This window comes from Prunus mume, linkage group LG6, assembly GCF_029339155.1.
Source record: "Prunus mume cultivar Tortuosa linkage group LG6, ASM2933915v1, whole genome shotgun sequence".
NCBI classification, from domain to species: Eukaryota; Viridiplantae; Streptophyta; class Magnoliopsida; order Rosales; family Rosaceae; genus Prunus; species Prunus mume.
In genome coordinates, this window is record NC_142703.1 from 398,602 (window position 1) to 420,768 (window position 22,167).

The following is a 22,167-nucleotide window of genomic DNA, read 5'->3' on the forward strand; positions in this document are numbered from 1 at the left end:
ACCGCAATTGCCACACTTTAAAGGGATGTCATACCTAGGAAGCTTATATGGATTAGCAGGTTGTTTAGGTTCATCAACAACTTGTTTTCTTGTCTTCTTAGGCCTGCCAGGCTGCTTGTGGTATTTTGGAGGGAGTAATGGAGGTAAATTAATCTTCATCCACTGATCTTGGCTAGTCATAGGCATAATCATTGGTTCATAAGCTCTCAAATAAGCCTCTTTCTTGTACACTGCATCACAAAAGTCCTCTGGATTCCCATGAAACCAACTTATTGCAGCACAAGCATGCGAACATGGTATTCCATTCAAATCTCAAGCATGGCATGAACAAGAGTGGGCATTCAAATCAACAGCAAAGGTGCGGTCACTATGGTGCATTCCTTCAAACTTATTCTGTCTAGCAGCCTTAGGAATGCATCACTGAGCTTTTCCTTTGTTTTTCTCTAATATCTTTCTAATTCTTGGCCCAACTTGTCCATGTCATGTCTCACATAAAACCCTTCTTCCCGCCATCAACAACATTATATACAACCGAATTCTTTCTAGCATAGTCAGAATAGGCTTGTCTTTGGCATCCATTATCCTACGGTTGAATGCCTCACATAGATTGTTCATAAGCATGTCACACTTGGAATCACTCTTGAAATATGCCCTACTCCCATGCCTAGGATCTTTCTCAACAAGCCAATCATGTGCAGGTTTAGACAACTGCAACATCTTTCTCATCTATGCATGAAACCATGGCACTGTTGTGGCCCTAGCAATTGCTTCCATTTGATGTTTCAAGGCAAGACCTCTATGTTCCAAATAGAAGTTTCCATTTAGATGTTTCAAACAATGTCTATGATCTGCATGAGGGAATAGAGCATCCACAACATCTATTAACCCTTTTTGTTTGTCAGTCATAAATACATAACCATGGCTATTCGTAATATTCAGATCACCACTCAATAATTCTAAAAACCACAACCATGTTGAATTGCTCTCAATCTCTACATATGCATAGGCAAGTGGAAACATTCCGTTGTTTGCATCAACTCCCATTGTAGAAAGCACTTGCCCAGGGTGAGGCCCTTTGACATGACACCTATCCAAGCAAACCACATGCCTACAACCATCTAAAAACCCCTTCTTACAGGCTGCAAGACAGATGTAAATTCTTTGAAACCGTGGCCTATCACCTTCCATTTCAGATTTAATGATAACTGTACTTCCCACATTTCTAGTTCTTAACTCATGACAATAATCCCACAATACTTCATATTGTTTACTATAAGACCCCTCTACAATGTCAACTGCCATGGCTCTTGCTCTGTACACAGTTGCTCTATATGGTCTGTAACCATAGTCTTGGTGAACTTGCTCTACAAAAGAAGAAGCAGTCCAATTTGGATTGAGCCTTAACTGCCCGAATATCTTTCACCAACCAGCCAGAGTAGCATGTATATTTTTAGTCCCCTTACTACAAACATGTGTAGGATTAAAGGTTTTCACCTGCAAGTAAATGCTACCACTAATACTTGTAGCATGGATAACAAAAGGAAAGCCTTCTTCACATACTACTCTTATTTTGTTACGGTCATTATTCATAAAAATCAACTCCCTTCCACAATTAATGGAGTATATCCTCACAACTTTTCTAAACAACTCAGCAGTTACAAACCTTAAACCTATTTTGAAACCTGGGTGTGCCATACCAATTTCAGGTCTGAAATCTTCACCTTTTGGCATCCTATTCTTCTTCCTTCTTAGTTCACCCACTGCATCATCTTCACTTGGTGAACTATTTGGGCAAATAAGTGTAGGTGACTCTTCTCCGTTGTCTGACTCATCATTTTCCTCTGCATTAGGATCATTGTCAAAAATACTATGATCCACATAACCTTCAAACCACTTATCATCCTTCTTCAATAAGTCAATCTCTTCATCACTCTGTGCATAGTCACTGTCTTCAAAGTCTGGATCACTGCTATCATCATCCTCAAAACAAGAATATTCTTGATCACTGCTATCATTCCCCACTTGGCTTGAAGTCAAGCTCACTACTTTCAAGTACAAAAATATTACCCTGCTATTGCTTTTAGGTACCGTGCTCATACAAGCTAAAAGTGAACTATCTGATATTATTTGAATGAGTCTATCAGTTCCAAACTCTTCACCATAAAAACTCACATCATACTCATCGTCATATCCCAAATCTTTAGCTATTCCAAATATCTCTAACATGGACATATAGTCAACTTCACAATAATCAAACCAACTGACTTCACCACCCAAATAAGACCGTTCATTGTCCTTTCCATTTTTAACTAGTTTACCTCTATGGAAAAACTTAAATGTGACAACCTCATCAGCATCTTTATCTATGTAAGAGGAAGATTCACTTAACAAATGGACAAATGTAACAATAGACAAAACAAGGACCATACAAGAATAATACAAGGAACACACAAGGACCACATAAGGTGTATTGGGGTCAGCACAGAGTAAAAAAGTATATGAAAAAACAAAACAAAAACTCCACCAACACACCATACTAGGAACACGCAAGAACCACACAATGACCACACCAGGACCAGCACAGAGTCAAAAAGTATACAAAAAGATGCAAAAAAAACCCTAACAGTTCAATGCACATGCCAAAATCAAGAAAATCGAGTGAGAATGGGTCCACTTACATATGGGTTGACAACCTCCAAATTCTCTAAGCACCACCATCTTCGCACTTTCTAGCCTTCAAGTCTCACGCCAAACAATGATTTCTTCTCCAAATTCTCCCAAAATCGAAGGAACCCTCAGATTTTGACAACCCTCTTCTCCAATTTCCCCTTCTCACCCAATTTCCTCATTTGTTAGAAACTAAGAAACCCTTATTCGAAGAGGTTAAAGGTTAAAACGAATGGGGCCCAAGCGTTAAATAGCGAGCGTCAAAAAGCTGATGGAACGGGTAACTTGAGACGGTTTTTTAAACGTTGGGGGGTACTTTGAGACGTTTGCAAACACATGTGGTAATATGAGATAAGTTTGAAAGCACAGTGGGCATGTATATAATTAAGCCTATATTAAATGGTCAATGTAGCACCTACTATTAGGGTTGGGCAAGCCAAATCGATGAAACCGGCCAAATTAAATCGCAATTGTAGGTTTTATTTGATTTTGACCATTAAGAAATCAAATGTTTAAAAACTAAACCGGATCCTATATGGTTTGATTTAGTTTGATTTTGAATTTCTATAAACTAATTTAAACCAAACCAAATTTTTTATGTGTATATTTATTATTTATATTATATTTTACATCTGTAATACTCTAATTAGGTAATAACTATATATAAATATTTGAATTGAGTTATATTAGTAATTGAAATTTGAAGTTTGAAGTTTTATGGATTGTTGAGGTTTAAGATGGTTTCGTACTCTAGAAAATTACTTAAGTATAGAGCAAGTTGTGAAATTGTTGGTTGTAATTGGGATAACAATACTGAAAAAATGCAAAAGGAAAGAGAAAAGGACTTGGGCTCAAACCGTATTAAATTCGTTTTGTTTGGTTTGATTTTCTTTATGACTTTTGTCAAAATTGAACCGAACCAAACCGTTATATTGTTATTGGTTCAGCTTTAATTTTAAAATGAAACCGATCCAATCCCGACCTTGGCCACCCTTACCTACTGTTAGTTTTTATTTACATTTCCTCTAAAAAATCATGTGAAAGACATTTGACTTACTATTTGAATTCTTTTTTTTAAATTCATTCTACGGAACAAATGTGAGTTAATAAAGGGTGTTTCTAAACGAGCCCTAAAATTAACTGAGTACACCCTTTGACCAAACTATTTATTTAATTACTAATTTATTCTAATATAAAATGACAAAAAAAGATATACTGAATTTTGAAACAAATGTAATTTTAATAAGTACACCATACTCACCATATTCAATCACAATCAAATGTAAGCGAAAAAACCTACCTCCAAAAATCTTTGTTTGGGTCAAAGACGGCACCGCCATTAATCTTAACTCTCAACCCTCGTGCAGTGCTTCTCAATTTCTCATCCCACTTCAAAGAGGTGACACTGTCATCATCCTTTTTTCATCGGGCTCGAACTAGTTGAGCCCATTTTGGGGTGCCAAAGCGCTGGCCTTTTGAGCGTGCCCATTTTCCCATTTGACCTTTCTTTCACTAATCAAGACTTTCACCACCTTATAAGAGCCCTCTCCCAAACAAAGCCTAAAGCTGCCATAGCTCACCCCACTTACATCACAAGCATTAACAACTACATATCTTCCTAATCCTCCAACAAAAAGCTTGTTCATATGTTGCAAAGTCCCCACTAGATTTCCGCTGTTGACATCAAAGCTAAAGATAGAAAGTTAGAACTTTCCCAATTGGGTCCTAAATTTTCACCATACAAAAGCTGTAGAGCAGAGCAGAGGATTGTTAGAGTTTGTATAGGAAAAATACACTTGCATTTAGTCCCACATTGGAAGGGAGTTTGTATAGGAAAAATAAACTTGCATTTAGGGTATGGGTCTAGTGGAGGCAAAGTTGGGCCTCATCATGGTTTGGGTTTGGAATATATAATTGTCAAAAGATGGGCCTTGGGCCTTGGGTCTTGGGCTCTGTTGATTTAATTAATAATTTCTTTTTATTAATTAGAAATTCGTTCGAATATGTTAAATAGTTAATGTAAATGTTGGATGAAGAGGTGTCAAACCTCTATATATTGACAATTCGTCCAAACTAGAACATGCAATTTTTGGAACAGAATTATCATTCTCACACATAAGCACTTCCTAAGAGAAATCATATCACTTTCGCCATAAATCAAAGCCACAGATCTTAGGCTTTGATTTGTGATAGTTTAATCCTGGTAGACAAACTCCTATCAAATTACAAGCACAAGGGTAGAGGAGAAATACTATCTAAAGGACACTGCAACTCTGCAGGACTTTATCATCTATCCAAGTTAGTATTATGTAATTTATTATACTGTTGTATTAATGTGATTATATATATAGCATATTTCGATTTATTATTATTCTCTTATTTGTTTTTATACTTGTTGTTATTCAACAAGGATGTGTATTCGGTTCAGTACACTTCAGGAGCAACTGGGATCCCAAAGCTAGTGCTTGTCACAGCAGAGTTGATTGCTCACAATGTTAGGACAACGAGAAAGGCCTTCATAATAGGAACGTTCATCAGTTGCCAAGCCCACGAATGTTCCATAAGAAAATTATTAGGGAGATCTTGGAGACCCCTCGAGGTTGGTCTCTTCTGCCTTGTCAACAAAATCCTCGATTAAAAAACTATGCTTACCAGAAAAATTCATGCCACTAACAATCAGATGCCTAACACCAGTTTTCGCACGTTTCTGATTTCCGCTTGATGCCGCATACTTGTCATCCCCTTGAGCAGAATAGGCGGTAGTCATCTCCATGGAGTTAAGATGGAGACCCTTTACCAGCGACTGGCTCCTTAGGAACCCAGAAAGGAAGCTAATGCAACCACCCCACAAGAACAAAGGAGCAAAAAAAATGTCATACCCAATTCACCAAGAAGAACCCAAAGAGACAATTAGGGAAGACTGAGAGAGAGAGATGGTGTAGAGAATGAGTAAAGAAAACTGGAGAACTAACCCTAGCTGTCAAGGCTCTCCTCGTGTGAATGAGAGAGCGACCCAAACCCTTAACATCATATTGACATGTTTATTTACTTGAAGCAGAAAATTCATGAATCATTTTCATTTTGAATGATAGTTGGCAACTATTCTCTATTGACTAATTCATGGATTGTGACCTCCAATAACATGTTTATTTATTTGGAACGGAAAAGTCATGAATTAGTGAAAGAAAATCGAATTCTTGATTTCTTATTGTATCCATGCCATTAGCAAAGAGTATATACCTATATACATAATAGAACCGAGCAATAAACTCAAATTTGAATCTTATGGGAACTCTTTGAGGTACTAAGTCATTTATGTATTTTACCATGCAATATATTAAGTGTAAAATATTGTAGTAAATCATTATAAATAAATGATTATGATGTGTTTAATATTCTTTCATTAATTACTACATATTTTCTACACTCGCAGTGTTTGTTAGCTCATTATATAATTAACTTAAATTAGTTAAATTTATCATGCAATGCATTACCTTCCAATTTTTTGTGATAAAGTAATAAATAATTGACTAAATAAACATAATCCAAAGTTTCAAGAGAATTTTCAAGTTTTTCTTACAATTTCTGTAGTTTTTATTCAATTTTTATTAATATCGATAATATCCCGATATTTCCATCAAAATTTTCGTGTTTTTAAGTTACCGATATTTCTAAAACCATGAATATTTTAGAACTTAATAAAGAGTATATACCTATGCATAATAGTCAGGTAGTGCATATCGTAGTCAGCTACGATTCAATAACTATCGGGATTGGAAGCGTGTTGCATGCTTACCACCTTCCTAGAAACATTACATACCAATTTCCCTGAAAGCTTCCTCCTCATTAAACCCGCCACCGGTTCACTCACCCTTTTATCCTTACAAATGAAATAAAAAAAATATTTTATCCATTTTTTTCTCTTATTTTTTGGTCAATAAAACCCACTAAACTAAACCAAGTCAAATTGGCAACTGCATCTCACAAACAACGAAGAAAAGACATATGTGGGGCCATACCATCTCCAATCAGACTTCAAATTTCGTCTTCTTCTAGTCAAATTTTCTTAACCCATGGGCGGGTCCATGTACAAGAAAGCTGCACCGTAACAAAACTAATCAATCTGACCGCAGCCGAGAAGAACCCACCAACGGTGACGATTAAAGGTCTAACAAATATGATAAGGTGGGGCACAGAAATCGGACGGTCGGATTGATGGGGTTGACAAAATAGCTTTTGTAACAGAGATTGCGATTGAGCTTTGAGCTTGAGCTGCATTTCTCTCTCTTTTTCCATTCTTCTTTCTTTCTGTAGAAGTATGTAACAGCCAACTGAGAGGAAGACAAAAGAGCATCTGTGCAGCTTTCAATCTGGTAAAACTTTTCTTGCTTTCATTTTCTACGGTTCTTTTATATATAACTTATGCCTAAGATTGAGCTTTATCTGTATTGAGCTTCAAGTTCTCTTCAACTTTCTGATAGTGAGTTTATTTTTTTATTTTTTTTATTTTATACATCTTATCTGTTCTTCCACTGAAATGGTTTCTGCTTTTGGAAATTATGAATGATTTTTGGTGGGATTTTGGATTACCCAATAGAAGTTAGAACTAGAGAAGATTGGTTATTTAGGTTTAGTGAAAAGATTTCAGCTTATGCCATGTTGAAATGAGATTTTGGGATCTTCAATTGCTCTTTAATTGTGTCATGAAAGTTATTGCATCTGAACAAATAGCAAGTAATCAATATATTATATTTGGAAACTTAGGTTCATATGTAAATGGAAGGTAGGTTGGGAATGATTTTGTGAATTGTTAGTGTATGAGGACAGTCAATGGTTCCCTTGCAATTGTAATAACCTTTTGGGGTTTCTGTTCATGAGTAAATTTTTTTAAAAATAGTTTGTCAGTATTTTTAGTAATAATTTGTAATTCGAAGAATAATTTTTTGTGGAATCTAATGGGTATTAGTTGAGAGTTTTGGTTGCATGTATGTGATGAAGATAATGAATAAATTTTTTTGTTATTATTTCTCTCAAACTCGACATGAGATCAGAAGGCAGCTAGATCTTAATTGGATTATTGATACCATTCGCTGATTATATGATTCATTTAGTTTGTATTTTCTTTGTACTATGTCGACTATTTTCTTAATCGTTATTAATTTCAGCTGGATTGGTGTTGGGTTTTGATACATCAGGTGCGCATTTAATTTGGAAAATGGATCATAAAGAAAATTTATGTGCAGATGCCTGGGAAAATCCTTCCTCTGGGAATGATTTAACAAATAAGATTTCCTCAGATTGTCCTCCTTTTGCCAATTTCAAACCACAGCTCCATCAACAGAAGTGGGAAGATCCCTCTATTTTAGATTATGGTGGCATCAGGATTGAACCATCCTTCCAGGAATTCAACCAGCCTTCTGAAACTCAAACATCCCTTCCTTGCAACTCCAATAATGACACAAAAATGGCAAATCGAGAAGATGGTCGGATGCGTGAAACACCCCAGGCCAATAAAAGTCAAGATTGGGATCCAAGAACAATGTTGAACAATCTTTCTTTCTTGGAACAAAAGATCCACCAGCTCCAGGATTTAGTGCATTTGATTGTCGGCCGGAGAGGTCAAGTTCTAGGACGACCAGATGAACTTGTGGCTCAGCAACAGCAGCTCATAACAGCTGATCTGACTTCAATTATTGCTCAGTTGATCTCTACTGCAGGTAGTCTTCTACCATCCGTGAAGCATACACTTTCCACCGCGACACCTTCTATTGGACAGTTTGGGCAGCTTGGTGGGTCATTTGTTCCTTCTGGAGTAGGAACTGATGCTTCTGTGAAGCTGCAAAATAGTAACGGAAGCAAATTAGCTGATCAATCCAACCAGACTGATCTCATCAGTAATTATGGGACTGAGCAAAACTACAGCGTTGAAGAACACGAATCAAAAGACGAAGAAGATGCTGATGAAGGTGAGAACCTTCCACCTGGCAGCTATGAAATTTTACAGTTAGAGAAAGAAGAAATCCTTGCACCTCACACTCACTTTTGTGCAATATGCGGAAAGGGATTCAAGAGGGATGCAAATTTAAGGATGCACATGAGAGGTCATGGAGATGAGTACAAAACCCCAGCAGCACTTGCGAAGCCCAACAAAGAATCTAGCTCTGAACCAACACTTATCAAAAGGTATTCCTGCCCCTATGCTGGCTGCAAGCGGAACAAGGATCACAAAAAGTTTCAGCCATTGAAGACTATCTTATGTGTCAAAAATCACTACAAGAGAACCCACTGTGACAAAAGTTACACTTGCAGCAGATGCAACACCAAGAAGTTCTCTGTTATTGCAGATCTTAAAACTCATGAGAAGCATTGTGGTAAGGACAAATGGCTTTGTTCTTGTGGCACTACCTTCTCAAGGAAAGACAAGCTTTTTGGGCATATTGCCCTTTTTCAAGGCCACACTCCTGCCATACCCGTTGATGAAACAAAAGGAACTCCAGGGCCAGCCGACCATGGGGAAGGCAGTGAAGCATCAAACAGAGTTGGAAATATTAACTTCAGTTTTGGCTCCACTGCTCCTGGTGTGGGTGATGTAGTTCAAAATCTCATGGATGTGAAAGAAAGTATCAACGATCCTACTAGTTATTTCTCCCCATTGAATTTTGAAACATGTAATTTTGATGGGTTTCATGAGTTCCCTCGACCCCCATTTGAGGATTCAGAGAGTTCATTCACTTTTCTCATGCCAGGGTCCTGTAATTACACTCACAAAAGTGGAGGCGAGCCAAATTCGAATAATCTGGAGTGATATTAATGACGGCTCGCCACCAGGGTATGGTTTTCTGTAACAGTTGTAAGGTTAGGCGATCCCATGTATTATGTGATTTCTTGAGCTTAAATAAATCATTTTCTTCACTACTTAGAAACTTATTGGAAGCTTTACGCTCTACACATGCTTAAATCTGAAAAACCAGGGCCAGTACTAAGGTCTACCAATTCTGCATCATGTATATGCCATTAGCTTTCCTATTCATTAGTCATCTTGCTGCTTCTGTATTTCATATTCGGCATTTGTGAAAGAATAATGGTGCGTTTGGATGCAGGAATTCTAATTTTCATAGAATTTGTAAATGACGGAATTTGTAATTACAACATTTAAAATTACGTCAATTTCAAATTTCAGTGTTTGGATATCTTGTATATAGAATTTAGGAAATGAAAGAAATTACAATTTCCTCTTTTTGGATAATCATAGAAGGAATTTTAAAACTGAAACTCACAAAGAGTACGGAGGTTTAAGAAGAAAAAAGCATGCAATTGTTAGAAATAAGGAACTCAGATACAATCGAGGAAAAACGCAGGCAATTGTTAGAAATAAGGAACTCAGATACAATCAAGTTGTTCCTCCAGTAAAATAAATAAAAATTGGGGTTGGAGACATAGGACCAACATGGAAGTCGAAAGTGTTTGTGGAAGAGTTCCAGAAACATAAAGCAGCAACTAGCAGGTTCTCATCCCTATTAATTGAGTGTTTGGACAAAATTAAAGAATCGAATATACCAGCTTTCTTCCAGTGACTTTCATACCTTGGAGAGAGTTGGTCAATCCAGTTTGACCACTTCACGGAGCTATTCCTCACTTCACTGGAAGGGTATGATCTGCTCAGATTCTTAATTAGAGTGATTAGTTCCTCAAGGACTTTCCCAAACTAGACAGGACCCAGAATAAGGGCATTTCCGAGCAAATGAAGGATATTTTCATCCAAATTCTTCTTAGAATATGGGTGAAGCTTGCTTCTAATCTCAATAGCATGTTTGTCGACACCTTCGCCTAAGATGTGAGAGGAGGAGGGAATGAAGAAGAGCTTCCAGCACGAGTTCTTGGAGAGGCATAAAAAAAAATATTCAGGCAGAATTGAGGAGATATTCGAAACTTTTCAAGAAATTTAAAGAAATTTCGGGTTACTCAGGAATATGAAGAAGTTAGGTTTGATGATTTCTTCAAACAGTGAAGAAATCTGTTTTATAATCTGAAGAAGGAGATCGTGGGAGGAGAAGAGTTACCCAGAATTAACTAGCCGTTAAATGGAAGCAGGAAAAGCAAGGAATTATGAGTCTCCTGCTGGGTTGCTTCAGCCTCTCCCAATTCCTAATAGGGTGTGGTATGACATTTCTATGGATTTTATAGTTGGTTTGCCTCTTGTAAGGTTAAGAAAATTATTTTTGTTGTGGTCGACCGCTTATCCTAGTATGCCCATTTCATTGCTTTGCAGCATCCTTATACTTCCGCTGTAGTAGCTCAAGTTTTTGTTGATAATATGTTTAAGCTGCATGGAATGCCTACTTCTATCATCAGTGACTGTGATCCTATGTTTATCAGTGGGTTTTGAAAGGAATTCTTTCTTTTACAAGGTTCTAAATTGTGCATGAGTTCTGGCTATCATCCTCAAACTGATGGCCAAACTGAGGTGCTTAACAGATGTTTGGAAACTTATCTGCAGTGTTTTTCGGGTTTACAACCAAAGCAGTGGGTTCAATGGCTTCCGTGGACTGAGTGGATTTATAATACTTCCTTCCAAGTCTCGGCAAAAATGACACCATTTGAGGTTGTATATGGTCAGCCTCCTCCAACAGTGCTGGTCTATGAAGCAAGCAGGCACCACTCGATTGGATTTTGTTGACCGTAGTTTAGTTGCTCGGGATTGAGTACTCTCCCTGTTACGGGCTAATTTGCTGGCTGCTCAAACTCGTATAAAGGTTTAATCAGATAAGCATCGAACTAAGTGGGAGTTTCAAGTCGGTGATTTGGTTTATCTGCGTTTGGTACCTTATCAGCACCTTTCCTTGGCTTCACATCCTTTCCATAAGTTGCAACCGAAATTTTATGGCCCATTTGAAGTTCTTTCTCGGGTGGGCACTGTTGCTTATCGTTTGAAGTTGCCTACCTCCTCTAAATTGCATCCTGTCTTTCATGTTTCATGTTTAAAGAAGCATTTGGGATCAGATGTTACTATTTCCCCAAATATGCCCATGATCACCGATACTGGAATTTTGCAAGATCATCCCATGGCTATTTTGGATCGTTGTATGGTTAAGCGCGGTAATGCTGCAGCTCCTGAAGTTTTGATCCACTGAAGTTTTGATCCTTGAGGACAAGGATTCTGTTTTAAAGGGGAGGGTAATTGATAGGATTCTCAGGGTTAATATGGTCTTTTTGTATGTTAGCTGAGCTGGCAAGGTTTTGTTAGGCAATTGGTTAGTTAGCTGGCAATTTGTTTTGTTAGTTAACGGTTGTTATTTGCTTAACTCGGAAGCGATTATATTAGTGGGATTATACTCATTCTAGGGCATGTAATTGTAAATCCAGTTTCAATAAAAAATAACAGTTATGATTCTTTGGCATTGGGTTAAGGTTGAAGGGTTTCTATCACATACTGATTCTAAAGATGTTTGAGATGCATATATATTGAGAATATGAGATCAAGACCACCAATGGGTTGAATCAGTTTGCGTAAAGGATGCAACTTTGTATACATTTTCTGAATTAGTTGCAATATATTAGATGTTGGCAAAACAAGATAAAAAAAATGTTGTCATATGAATGTTGCCAAAAAAAATTTGTATCATCACCAATGGGTGTCAGTTCGATTGGTTCAGATCTTTGGTGTGCTCTTCTCAAATGGATTTATGTAATCACTGTATCTCACAAATTTTTTTTGTCATATGAATTTCAATTTCAACTTAAATTATCAAAGGAAAAAAAAGTATGATCGTAACTTAAAAAAAAACAATGTATAACTTTGTCAGACTAGTTATCTGGAACAAGACCAAGTGCCTTATAATATTATGGATAAATAGTCAGTACTCTTTGGAACAGATTAGTACTATTCGACATTAAACAGCACAATCCGACGTACCAAAAGAGCCCTCGAAGATGTTAGAATTGCTTTATTAGAACCTTTTTTTGTTCGCATCTGTCTTGGCAATTATATATCTTGCCTATACCAGTATGCCTTTGATTAAATATTGAGTTCACCTTTCATCCGCATTCAGGAATATAATAACAAAGAAGTATATTTTGATGTTGACATACATAAGCTTATGTTTCCAAGTTTCACATTCTAAAATATAATAAGAACTTTAATACATTCGCAATGTTAGCCCTCCACCCTACAACAAATCAAAATACAAAATAGAATACAAAATATGTATGCCGCCCAACTCATACTCAAGCTAATGTTTCAGAATGATGGATACAAAACAGAACTGCACTTACTTTAAACATATATATATATATATATATATATATAACATCCAGAACTCAAATGTAGTAAAAGCACACGAGGAAATTCATCAAGGTACTGTCACCAAGGCTCACTCTGAAGAAGTACGCTGTAGTAAAATTGATGGATTTAAATGACAGTTCCATCTTTAATGGTTGCATTCTTCAGTACATTCATGCCACCACGAGAGTCCTGATCGCATGAGTGGGAAGACTCATCCACTTCTTGTCTCTGATGGTGCATTCATGCCATCAGCAATTACCAAGCCTCTGGATGCTTTGTACAACCAGGTTACCAAGCAATTGGATGCCTCTGTTGTAATTGACGTGGGATTTTTTGGTTTTTAACCGTTGGTGCAAGCAACATCGCGGATTCTGGAATCACCATCCACGCAAGGTTTGCCTGCTTACTTGTCTTCTTTTTCCATCGGTTCAATTCAGAAGATTACTCGGTTTTTGTCTTTGAAGAATCTTGATCAAGAAGCTTGGAAGCAATTAGGTTTTGGGGTTGATACATCTGGCAGATCACCACATGCTCTCCACTTGTTTGCTGAAATGTCACACTCATGTTGGGTATGCAACGGCGGTGCTGCACTTCTTGATTTTGATCTTGGCTACCATATGGGCATGCAAGACAAAGGTGGTGGTGAGTTTCTCACGAGTTACTTCATTGGAGGGTTGAAGACAGAGCTTCGCCAGGACTTGTACTTGCTTCGTTTCGTTTCTGTTCAAGAAGCCTCTGCGCCAACTCTAAAATTGCCCAAGGCTATGGTGATACAAGGCTTTATCAAGAATTGTTCAGTTGTCATTTCCTTGATTCTGGTAGTTCACGAAATTTCATTGGTTTGGCACAATTCAAGTGGTTAGGTAGGCCTATTGATCATACTCATCAGTTCGATTTCATGATTGCCAATGATGGAATGGTGCTTAGTCATGGTTGTTCTCACGTTCATTTTAGGGTCCAGGATTATGATTGTGTCCACACTGTTTTTCCTATTCCGTTGGGTAATTGCATTCTTGATTTTGACCTTGGCTACCTTCCGGGCATATGTGACCAAGGTGGTGGATTTGAAGTTGATAATGGGCATACTGGAAAAGAAGAAAATTTCTGCAAGGCTTATGGCCAAGAGCTTGAGTCATTGAGAGCTTTACTTCTTTCTCCCAGGGCTCATTCCAAAGGACTTGGAGCCATTGATGTGTTAGTGAGCTTAATATTGTTTATCATAAGTTTCTTCTGCTTGTGCTCTTGTTAACCCTTGTGATGGCTCCTACAGATACGGTGCACCACCGCATGGTGGGTTCGGGGTGGGCTGGAGCGTGTTGTCATGCTTTTCTGTGGTTTGAACAACATTCGCAAAACTTCTCTGTTCCCTCGCGATCCAGATAGGCTTGCCCCTTAGAATTTGAGATTTTGGCAAGACACCCTGTTTTATGAGATTTTGGCAGAATTTGATCTTTATAGTCTTTTGGACATTGTTTTGTTCTGTCTACAAAGTTATTAAAGGAAATCTTTTCGCCTGCAACATCCTTGAGCTTGTAACCATGAGTTTGTATTTTAGTATCCTGGAACTTTGCCATGCATTTGACCGGATTTTTTTTGGAGCATTCAGATGGAGGGTAAGATTTATTAAAACTTTGTCTCATCAATGTATTTAGAATTAGTTTGTAGGATGAAAACTTTTGGAGGTCTCAAATCTGACCAATTCTCTGTCATGTATCTTTGAGTTGATTTTATACAATGATATGCTTTTGGAGTTTATATTAATGTTTTTTTTAAATGTTTTTTTTTAATACTTATTATTTACCTTTTTAATTCTCAAGTACCCTTTGCAAAAGTGCCAAAAGCTGAATTCGCTTGAGATAAGATGCTTATGCTAGAAAACTCAATGTGGGTATTCTAAGTTTAATGTAGTATGCTGGGCAACTCAATGTGGGTATTCTAAGTTTACCTCTCAGAGTGAGTGAGTGAGAGAGAGAGAGTGATGAGTTTCATGTTATGGTTTTCTAATTTTTATTCTTTTGTTGGGTTTATTGGATTGGCTTTCAAATTCTGGCTTTGTATTAGATTGCCCAATTTCATTCAAATTCTGGCTTTGTATTAGATTGCCCAATTTCGTTCAAATTCTGGCTTTGTATTAGATTGCCCACTTTCGTTATCCTCTAAATGTTTTGAACAAAATATGATTCTGCTCAGTGTTTTCAAAGGCATGTCTAAGCGCACGTCAAAGTGTGCATCGGAGCGAGGCGGAAGAAAATTGCCTGAGGTGTTCGTCTATTTAGCAAGTTGCACGTTCAGCACTGGGATTACTTAAAGAAGCACACATTCTGCTTGCCTTTTTTTATTATTTTAAATCATGATTTTTTTTGTGTTTTTGTTTTGATGTTGAATAAATATTTTAGATTTAGGGATTGATTATTATGCATCAATGAGACCATTAGTACTCATATTTGATTATACTTAATACATTATTGGTAGTACAATTTAATTGTGTATTGTATTATTTATAAATTTTTTTATTAAAATAAATTAATCTTGAAAAGACTTATGCCTCAACGCTTCAAAGCTTACGCCTAGCGTAGCGCGAATAAAAACACCTCACCTCTATGCTTTGCCTTTCAAAACATTTGATTCTGCTGCTGAGTTGAGATCCTCAAGCATCTGAAATTGATGAATTTCAACTTGGGTTGCCAGCTTGCTAACTATTCTTTGGGGCAATGGTAAAAAAAGATGAATAATGTGAAGTGGGTTCGCTTGCTGTCCTCCTTTGCTTTGCTACCAAGATATGAAAAGAAAATTCTGATACTTGTTCTTGAAATGGGTGGATTGGCATTGATGAACTTTGAATCTTTGTTTGCAACATAAGCATTTATTTGTCTAATTGATGAGAAAATGATTTAAAACCCTAACTTTAATTATTTCAATGCAACTCCGATGATTGTTTATCTCAAAAACTTGTATCTTGCACATTATTTTCTGAGTGATGTTCAATGTATGTCTGCTTATAACTTGTGTGACTGCATCTGTTTGAAAATCCTGCAGGTAAAAAACAGCCATGTGTGGGCTCCATATATGTGCCATGTCATCAAATTAACAGAAAATTTGACGGAAACTAGTGGCAATGACCATTTTGATTTGTGGAGGGTAATCTTAAGAACCATTAGTGTCACAAAAAACCTTAGGGATGAAAGGTGATAATTTCACAAACCTTAAGGACCATTTGGCTAAGATTCCATTTTATGGAAGGTACTCTTTTTTCTTTCTACTGGTTATGTGTCTTTCTTTTGGACAATTACAATCCTTATAGAGTTGTGAAGTTTGAGAATGTTGAATTTTTCTTTTCTTTAAGTAAACATCTCAATTCTAGATATTAGTTATTTTTTAATAGGGGAAGTGAAAGAAAGAGGAATGTTGTAGTTGGATTAGTAACACAGTGGTTTGGTCTCATCTCATACTCCACCGGTATGGATCACAGTATGATTTTTTGAGTTAGAACCTGGGTTTCTGGTCGGGAAGAGTGAGGAAAAACATGGTGGACATTAAAAGGCAGCCATCCTTGGTGTCCTGCCTATGCAGTATGATTTTTTGAGTTAGAACCAGGGTTTCTGGTCGGGAAGAGTGAGGAAAAACATGGTGGACATTAAAAGGCAGCCATCCTTGGTGTCCTGCCTATCCCTCTTTATATCTGCACTACCTTATATATTTTTCTTCTAAGAATTCGATGCTTTTAGCATTCAAGTGATTATTGGTATGTTGCCCCTGCAGCTATATGGAGTTGGACCCAGTGAAAATTGCAGTTGAAGGTGTGGAAACATTCTCAAAGGAGAATTGCGATCTTATAATTGTTGATGCTAGTGGGCGTCACAAACAAGAAGCTGCTCTTTTTGAAGAAATGCGTCAAGTTTCTGAAGCAACGGTATTTGTTCTGGAATTTCATGCTACGTAAACTTTCTGATGATTGCATTTGCTTGATAATATCTTTCTCTTAATATACTTCCTCTCATATTCCAGAAACTGATCTTTTTATATTTGTTATGGATAGCAGTATTGGTCAGGCTGCATTTGATGAAGCTCAAGCCTTCAGGCAGTGTTTCAGTTGGAGCTGTTATAGTTGCAGAAATGGATGGTCGTGCAAAGGGAGGTGGTGCTCTCAGTGCGTAAGTGTTTTGCTGCAACTGTTGAAATGTTAATAATTTTCAGTTGGATCTACGCATTGATATAGCTCATAAGAAGATGGTCCATTAAGCTTCACCTTGGAAACTTAGTATTTGGCTTTTATTCTTAGACTAATTTTCAACATGTGGAATTCATGGGAAAAATTTGCTGTAGTTATAAATTTTTGAAATAGTTTGCAGAAATGAAATATAACGAAGACTTAAAAATCTGGCTCAAATCTTCAAAACCTCTCATTGCATCATGTGGGTAAGCCAAACCACATTACATCCATCATGTGGGTAAGCCAAACCACATTACATCCATATTATGTTCCAACCTGGAACTTCCAAATTATATATTTACCCTGTGTACATTCCTTGCTCACTCGAAGTTTTCACTGCTTAACACTTTCGGTAGTAACAAGCTTGCCTTGCACAACGCCTACCATATGTACCAATCAGTGGGTAGTCCCCTAATAATCAGCTCAATGTTTAAGTTTCTCAATGTTTTTCTGAGGATGGGGTTTGAAGTAAAAAGGTTCAGGAATGTCATTGTATAATAAATATTGATTTTGTTGGGCTTTGTCCTTTGTGGGGCTGTTGAATATGTGCTCTTAAGGCAGCTGGAAATTTTCTGCATAAGTTAGATTTTAACGGGAAGGAAAAGAAATGGTAGATGACACTAGGAAATTGCTGCTGGGTCCCTAAGTAGTCAACAGCTAGGAAGAGAAGCGAAGCAAAGCACTCCTTTGATAGCAAAAATGCTGGGGCGCTTGGAGAAATGCTTTTTAAAATAATTTTTGACAGAGTTAGTACTTAGTGTCAGGTGACACATTTGGAATATTCAAAATCAAGGTGGTGTTTGTAATCTTTTCTTTTTTCTGAGGCGACAATTAAAACTCATGTATAACTTCAGGTCACATCTGAAATCTTCCATGTTATGTATCTCAGTATATGCATTTTTTCTGCTAATGTGCCTTCTCAGTTTTATAATGCTATTCCAAAATTTCTATCAACTTTAACTTCAAACATTAGTCTAGTGATCAATAGCAAAGAATAGCTACAGCGAAGGAAAGTATCTCTTTGGTTTCTGTTGCAAGAAAATAGAGCAGAGAGCTTACTGTTTGTTTCTATTAGAGTCGTGAGCTTGTTATAGTCGGTCCTAAAAGGAGAACCTTGCTGCTTACTTGATATATCTCTGTGTCCTTGCATGGCTCGGCTCGTTCTTAGAACCCTGCCTCTGCCCCCCTCTCCTCGTTCTATCATCCAAAACAGGCCGTATGGAGGATATAGCTAAGTGGTAAGGCATTGGTTTTTGGTACTGGCATGCAAAGGTTTTGATAACTAGATTTTCTTTTACTATATGTGTGCAATGTTGCAGCAACAAAGGGTCCTGTTATCTTTATTGGAACAGGAGAGCACATGGACAAGTTTGAAGTTTTTTTATGTTAAACCGTTTGTCAAGCTGTCTCTTAGGTCACTCGCTTTTTCAGTCTTGACTTTTTTGGATGTACTTAGCAATGACTGTTCTAAATTGTTTAAGTAACAATGGCTTTTACTTCTAGGCATGGGCAACTGGTCTGGATTTATGGACAAGATCCATGAAGTTGTTCCTATGGACCAACAGTCAGAACTCTTGCAAACGCTGTCAGAAGGGAACTTTACATTAAGGATTATGTATGAACTCTTTCAGAACATACTTAAAATGGGTCCAGTTAGCCAGGTTATCATTCTCTTTTATTGTACTTTATCTAGAATGAGAACTGCCCAAACTTTTCTCTAAATCAAGTTGGGTGTTTCAGATTTTTCAAATGCTGCTTATTACTCTGACTCAGTAGCTACAGCTCTCCTTTATAAAAGAGGTCTTCGAATTCCCCTCCCCAAAATGTCGTAAATGGATTTTAGGAAACCATATTATTAACATTATGAGTAGTTTGTGCTCTGAGTAAAATTCATTAACTAACACAACAATCAACTAAAGAAAAGAATGTAGTGAAGTATTAAACTTAGTCTCAAAATTAATAAAACATTGGGGAGGCCAGAATCATATTCATGATTATCTGTTTGGTTTTTAGCCTTATAAAGCAATCGACAAGTAACTTTTATGTTACCACCCTTTGAACTTTCTTGTTGGGATTTAGGTAATTTATGTATGAACTCTGTGTCCTCTTGTTTACTCTCTCTCTTTCTCTCTCTCACACACACGCACACACACACACACAGAGACTACGCACATTCAGAAGCTTTAGGGTACATAATCATGGATGTTATTGTTGACAGGACCCAACTGCAGGCTAAGAATTTATTTGGTTTATGTAGGTCTTCTCAATGCTTCCAGGATTTAGTGCTGAATCCTAAAGGTCGTGAAAAGGAAAGCCCGGCAAAGAACGAGCAGTACATGACCATGATGGTTCAATTACAAAAGAAGGCAAGTAATGGCCATTCCTTTTGTTTTTGTGCATTAAGCCACATAGTTTGAGCAATAACTGTCATGTTTAGTTCCTTTGGAGGGTGGGGAAGAAACTCACATGGTTTAGTGAATAGCTTAACTTGTCTTGCAGAGTTGGATAGCTCAAATCCAAAACTCATGAATGAGTCACTTATAATTCAAATAGCACGAGGTTCTGGTCTTGAAATTAGAGAAGTAATGGAGATGTTTGAAGAGTATAAGCGCCTTGCCAAGATATGGAGCAAAATGAAAGGGCTTAAGATTCCGAAGAAGGGTGAAATGAGTGCACTATCCTGAAATATGAATGCACAGCATATGAGCACCGTCCTTTCTCCCCAGATGCTGAAGCAGATTGGTGGCATGGGTAGACTACAAAGTTCGATGAAGCAAATGGGTTCTGGTATAGACATGATGGGGATGTTCGGAGGCGGGGACAAGTAGATATTTATTACAATTGCAGTGGTGATTTCAAGTTTATTTGCAAGTAATGGTTGACAAAAGCTAGCCTTCGTGGGAGGCTAACAGACGTCTGTCCAGTTGATGCTGCTAATCATTTTGCAAGAGCCTATTATCAAAGGGGCTAACAGATAATTTAGTTTTTAATAATAGTTGTGATCTGAATGGTTGGCATTTCTTTTTTGGTCTTATTGTATGCATTTGGTAAAAAGAAATGATCGGAAGAATTATAATGATTTAGAGGCAATGAAGTGAATTTCATCATTTAATGTTTAAGACAGAGCACATATGATTTGTTCCCCCTTCATTTGTTTGTAGCCGTCTACAACAAATTTTGTGAGGATATATCGAGTAATTTTGGCATATTGAGGGACCAAATCCACCAATCTTATATGGATTTTTATGCGATTTCCTTATTTCTCTGGTCTCACAGTTCCTTCCATATTAGTCTTTCTTAAACTTTTCGTTGATACAGAGTAATTACGACCATTAAATCAATTGCGTGGCTTCATCAATATAAACATGATTATCATCATCATAATCATATAACTGAGTCTGAGTTGGAGGAGAATAGAGATGGTTATTAGAGAGTGAGAGCTGTAGAGGGAGAGATAGAACATAAGCTTTAATGTTTGCTTTCACTACAACTAAGGGGTTGTTTGAGACAATTTCAATTTAATGTTCGAGCCACCAACTGACAGTGAAATTGGCAATTCAGTTTCAGAGCCCTATTATTCCTTTAAACTCCTAGTCATCTTGGTCCTTTAAACATTTTCCTTTTCACATACGAAAACTGCGTTTCTTATTCGGAATATGTGAAGTCTTATCATATATGGAAACATGTAAAGTCTTAACATATTTCAAATAAGAAACACTAGAAATAATGGAATAAGAGTTTAAAGGATTAACAAGGCTTTGGATCTGAATCGGATTTAGGGTTATGCTCTGCATTAGAGCGTCAACCTTCCCACTCGCCTGCACCTCCAGATTCCCAATTTCATTGTCAATTGGTGACTTGAACATTAAATTGAAATTGACTCAAACAGCCCCTTAGTTGTAGTGAAAGCAAACATTAAAGCTTCTGTTCTATCTCTCCCTCTACAACTCTCACCCTCTAATAACCATCTCTATTCTCCTCCAACTCAGACTCAGTTATATGATTCTGATGATGATAATCATGTTCATGTTCATGAAACCACACAATCGATCTAATGGTCGTAATTACTCCGTATCAACGAAGAATTTAAGAAAGACTAATATGAAAGGAGCTGTGAGACCAGAGAAATAAGGAAATCGCATAAAAATGGAACAGAAGATACCATGTAGAGAGATTCTGATTTTTCGAAATCATATAGAACTACAAGATCGTTGTTCTCCTCAACAACAAGATCCGGCGGTGGACGAGGTAGATCGTTGCTCTCCTCAACATAAAGCTCCGTACGCTCCATGGATATAGAGAAGATGGAGGTGATGGCGGCGCTTGGCTTAGTTAGGGTTCTGTAAAGAGGAGACGAACAGAAATGAAGAAGAAAATGTCGGCTCTTTTATATATATATATATAGTTTTGATGCATCTAAAAAGGTTGTTTATGTAAATAAATAACAATTTCTATTTGTACTACAGTGGATTCGTGAACTAAGCCATAGTTGTTGGTCAGGCTTTCGATACTAACCGCTGGCACCCAAATTTTGAATGTTTTTTACTCCATTGCCCCCTAAAATGTTTTTTACAACAATTTTATATTAAAATTTAGGCTTAATTACTCCATTGCCTCCTAAAACTTTGAGATATTTAGTGATATATCTATTCTTAGCACTAATATTATAAATAAACCATACATAATTGAATTTCTATAAACAAATCCAAAAAATGACAATTGGCCTTATTGAATTTAATATTTATTATTAAATTACTTTGATACTCTATTAAGTGTTTTGGGTATTTTTATGAGATTTTGAGGTTGAGCTTGTTTTAAAAAATTGAAGGCAATTTTGTAATTTATAAGAAGTTAAAAGCTTTTTTGTTATGTTGTAAATGAGCTTTGGGTGTGTTTCTAAAATCCATTTCATATGGGGTATTTTTATAATTTGGACTCCTATATTGGGTATAATAATGAATCTCCCTAAAACTTTTGTCAAATCTCACTTTGCCCCTTCAAACTTAAA

General features: G+C 37.0%; 1 protein-coding gene and 1 pseudogene across 2 annotated transcripts; both read left to right on the forward strand.

Moving 5' to 3' along the window:
- Positions 1 to 6,767: 6,767 nt before the first annotated feature.
- STOP1 (C2H2 and C2HC zinc fingers superfamily protein) lies at positions 6,768 to 9,590 on the forward strand. Its single transcript, XM_089054420.1, has 2 exons — positions 6,768 to 7,040; positions 7,863 to 9,590. The coding sequence occupies exon 2, from the start codon at positions 7,883 to 7,885 to the stop codon at positions 9,470 to 9,472; it is 1,590 nt and encodes a 529-aa protein (XP_088910546.1). The 5' UTR covers positions 6,768 to 7,040; positions 7,863 to 7,882; the 3' UTR covers positions 9,473 to 9,590.
- A 3,219-nt stretch (positions 9,591 to 12,809) lies between these two features.
- On the forward strand, positions 12,810 to 20,278 carry LOC103336021 (signal recognition particle subunit SRP54 2-like; annotated as a pseudogene). Its single transcript, XR_016128077.1, has 6 exons — positions 12,810 to 16,189; positions 16,709 to 16,859; positions 16,986 to 17,100; positions 18,663 to 18,820; positions 19,417 to 19,529; positions 19,659 to 20,278. The product of XR_016128077.1 is annotated as a signal recognition particle subunit SRP54 2-like (transcript).
- The last annotated feature ends 1,889 nt before the right edge of the window (positions 20,279 to 22,167 follow it).

Excerpts from the sequence above, each read along its gene's own strand:
- STOP1 (XM_089054420.1), top strand. The coding sequence starts at position 7,883 with ATGGATCATAAAGAAAATTTATGTGCAGATGCCTGGGAAAATCCTTCC.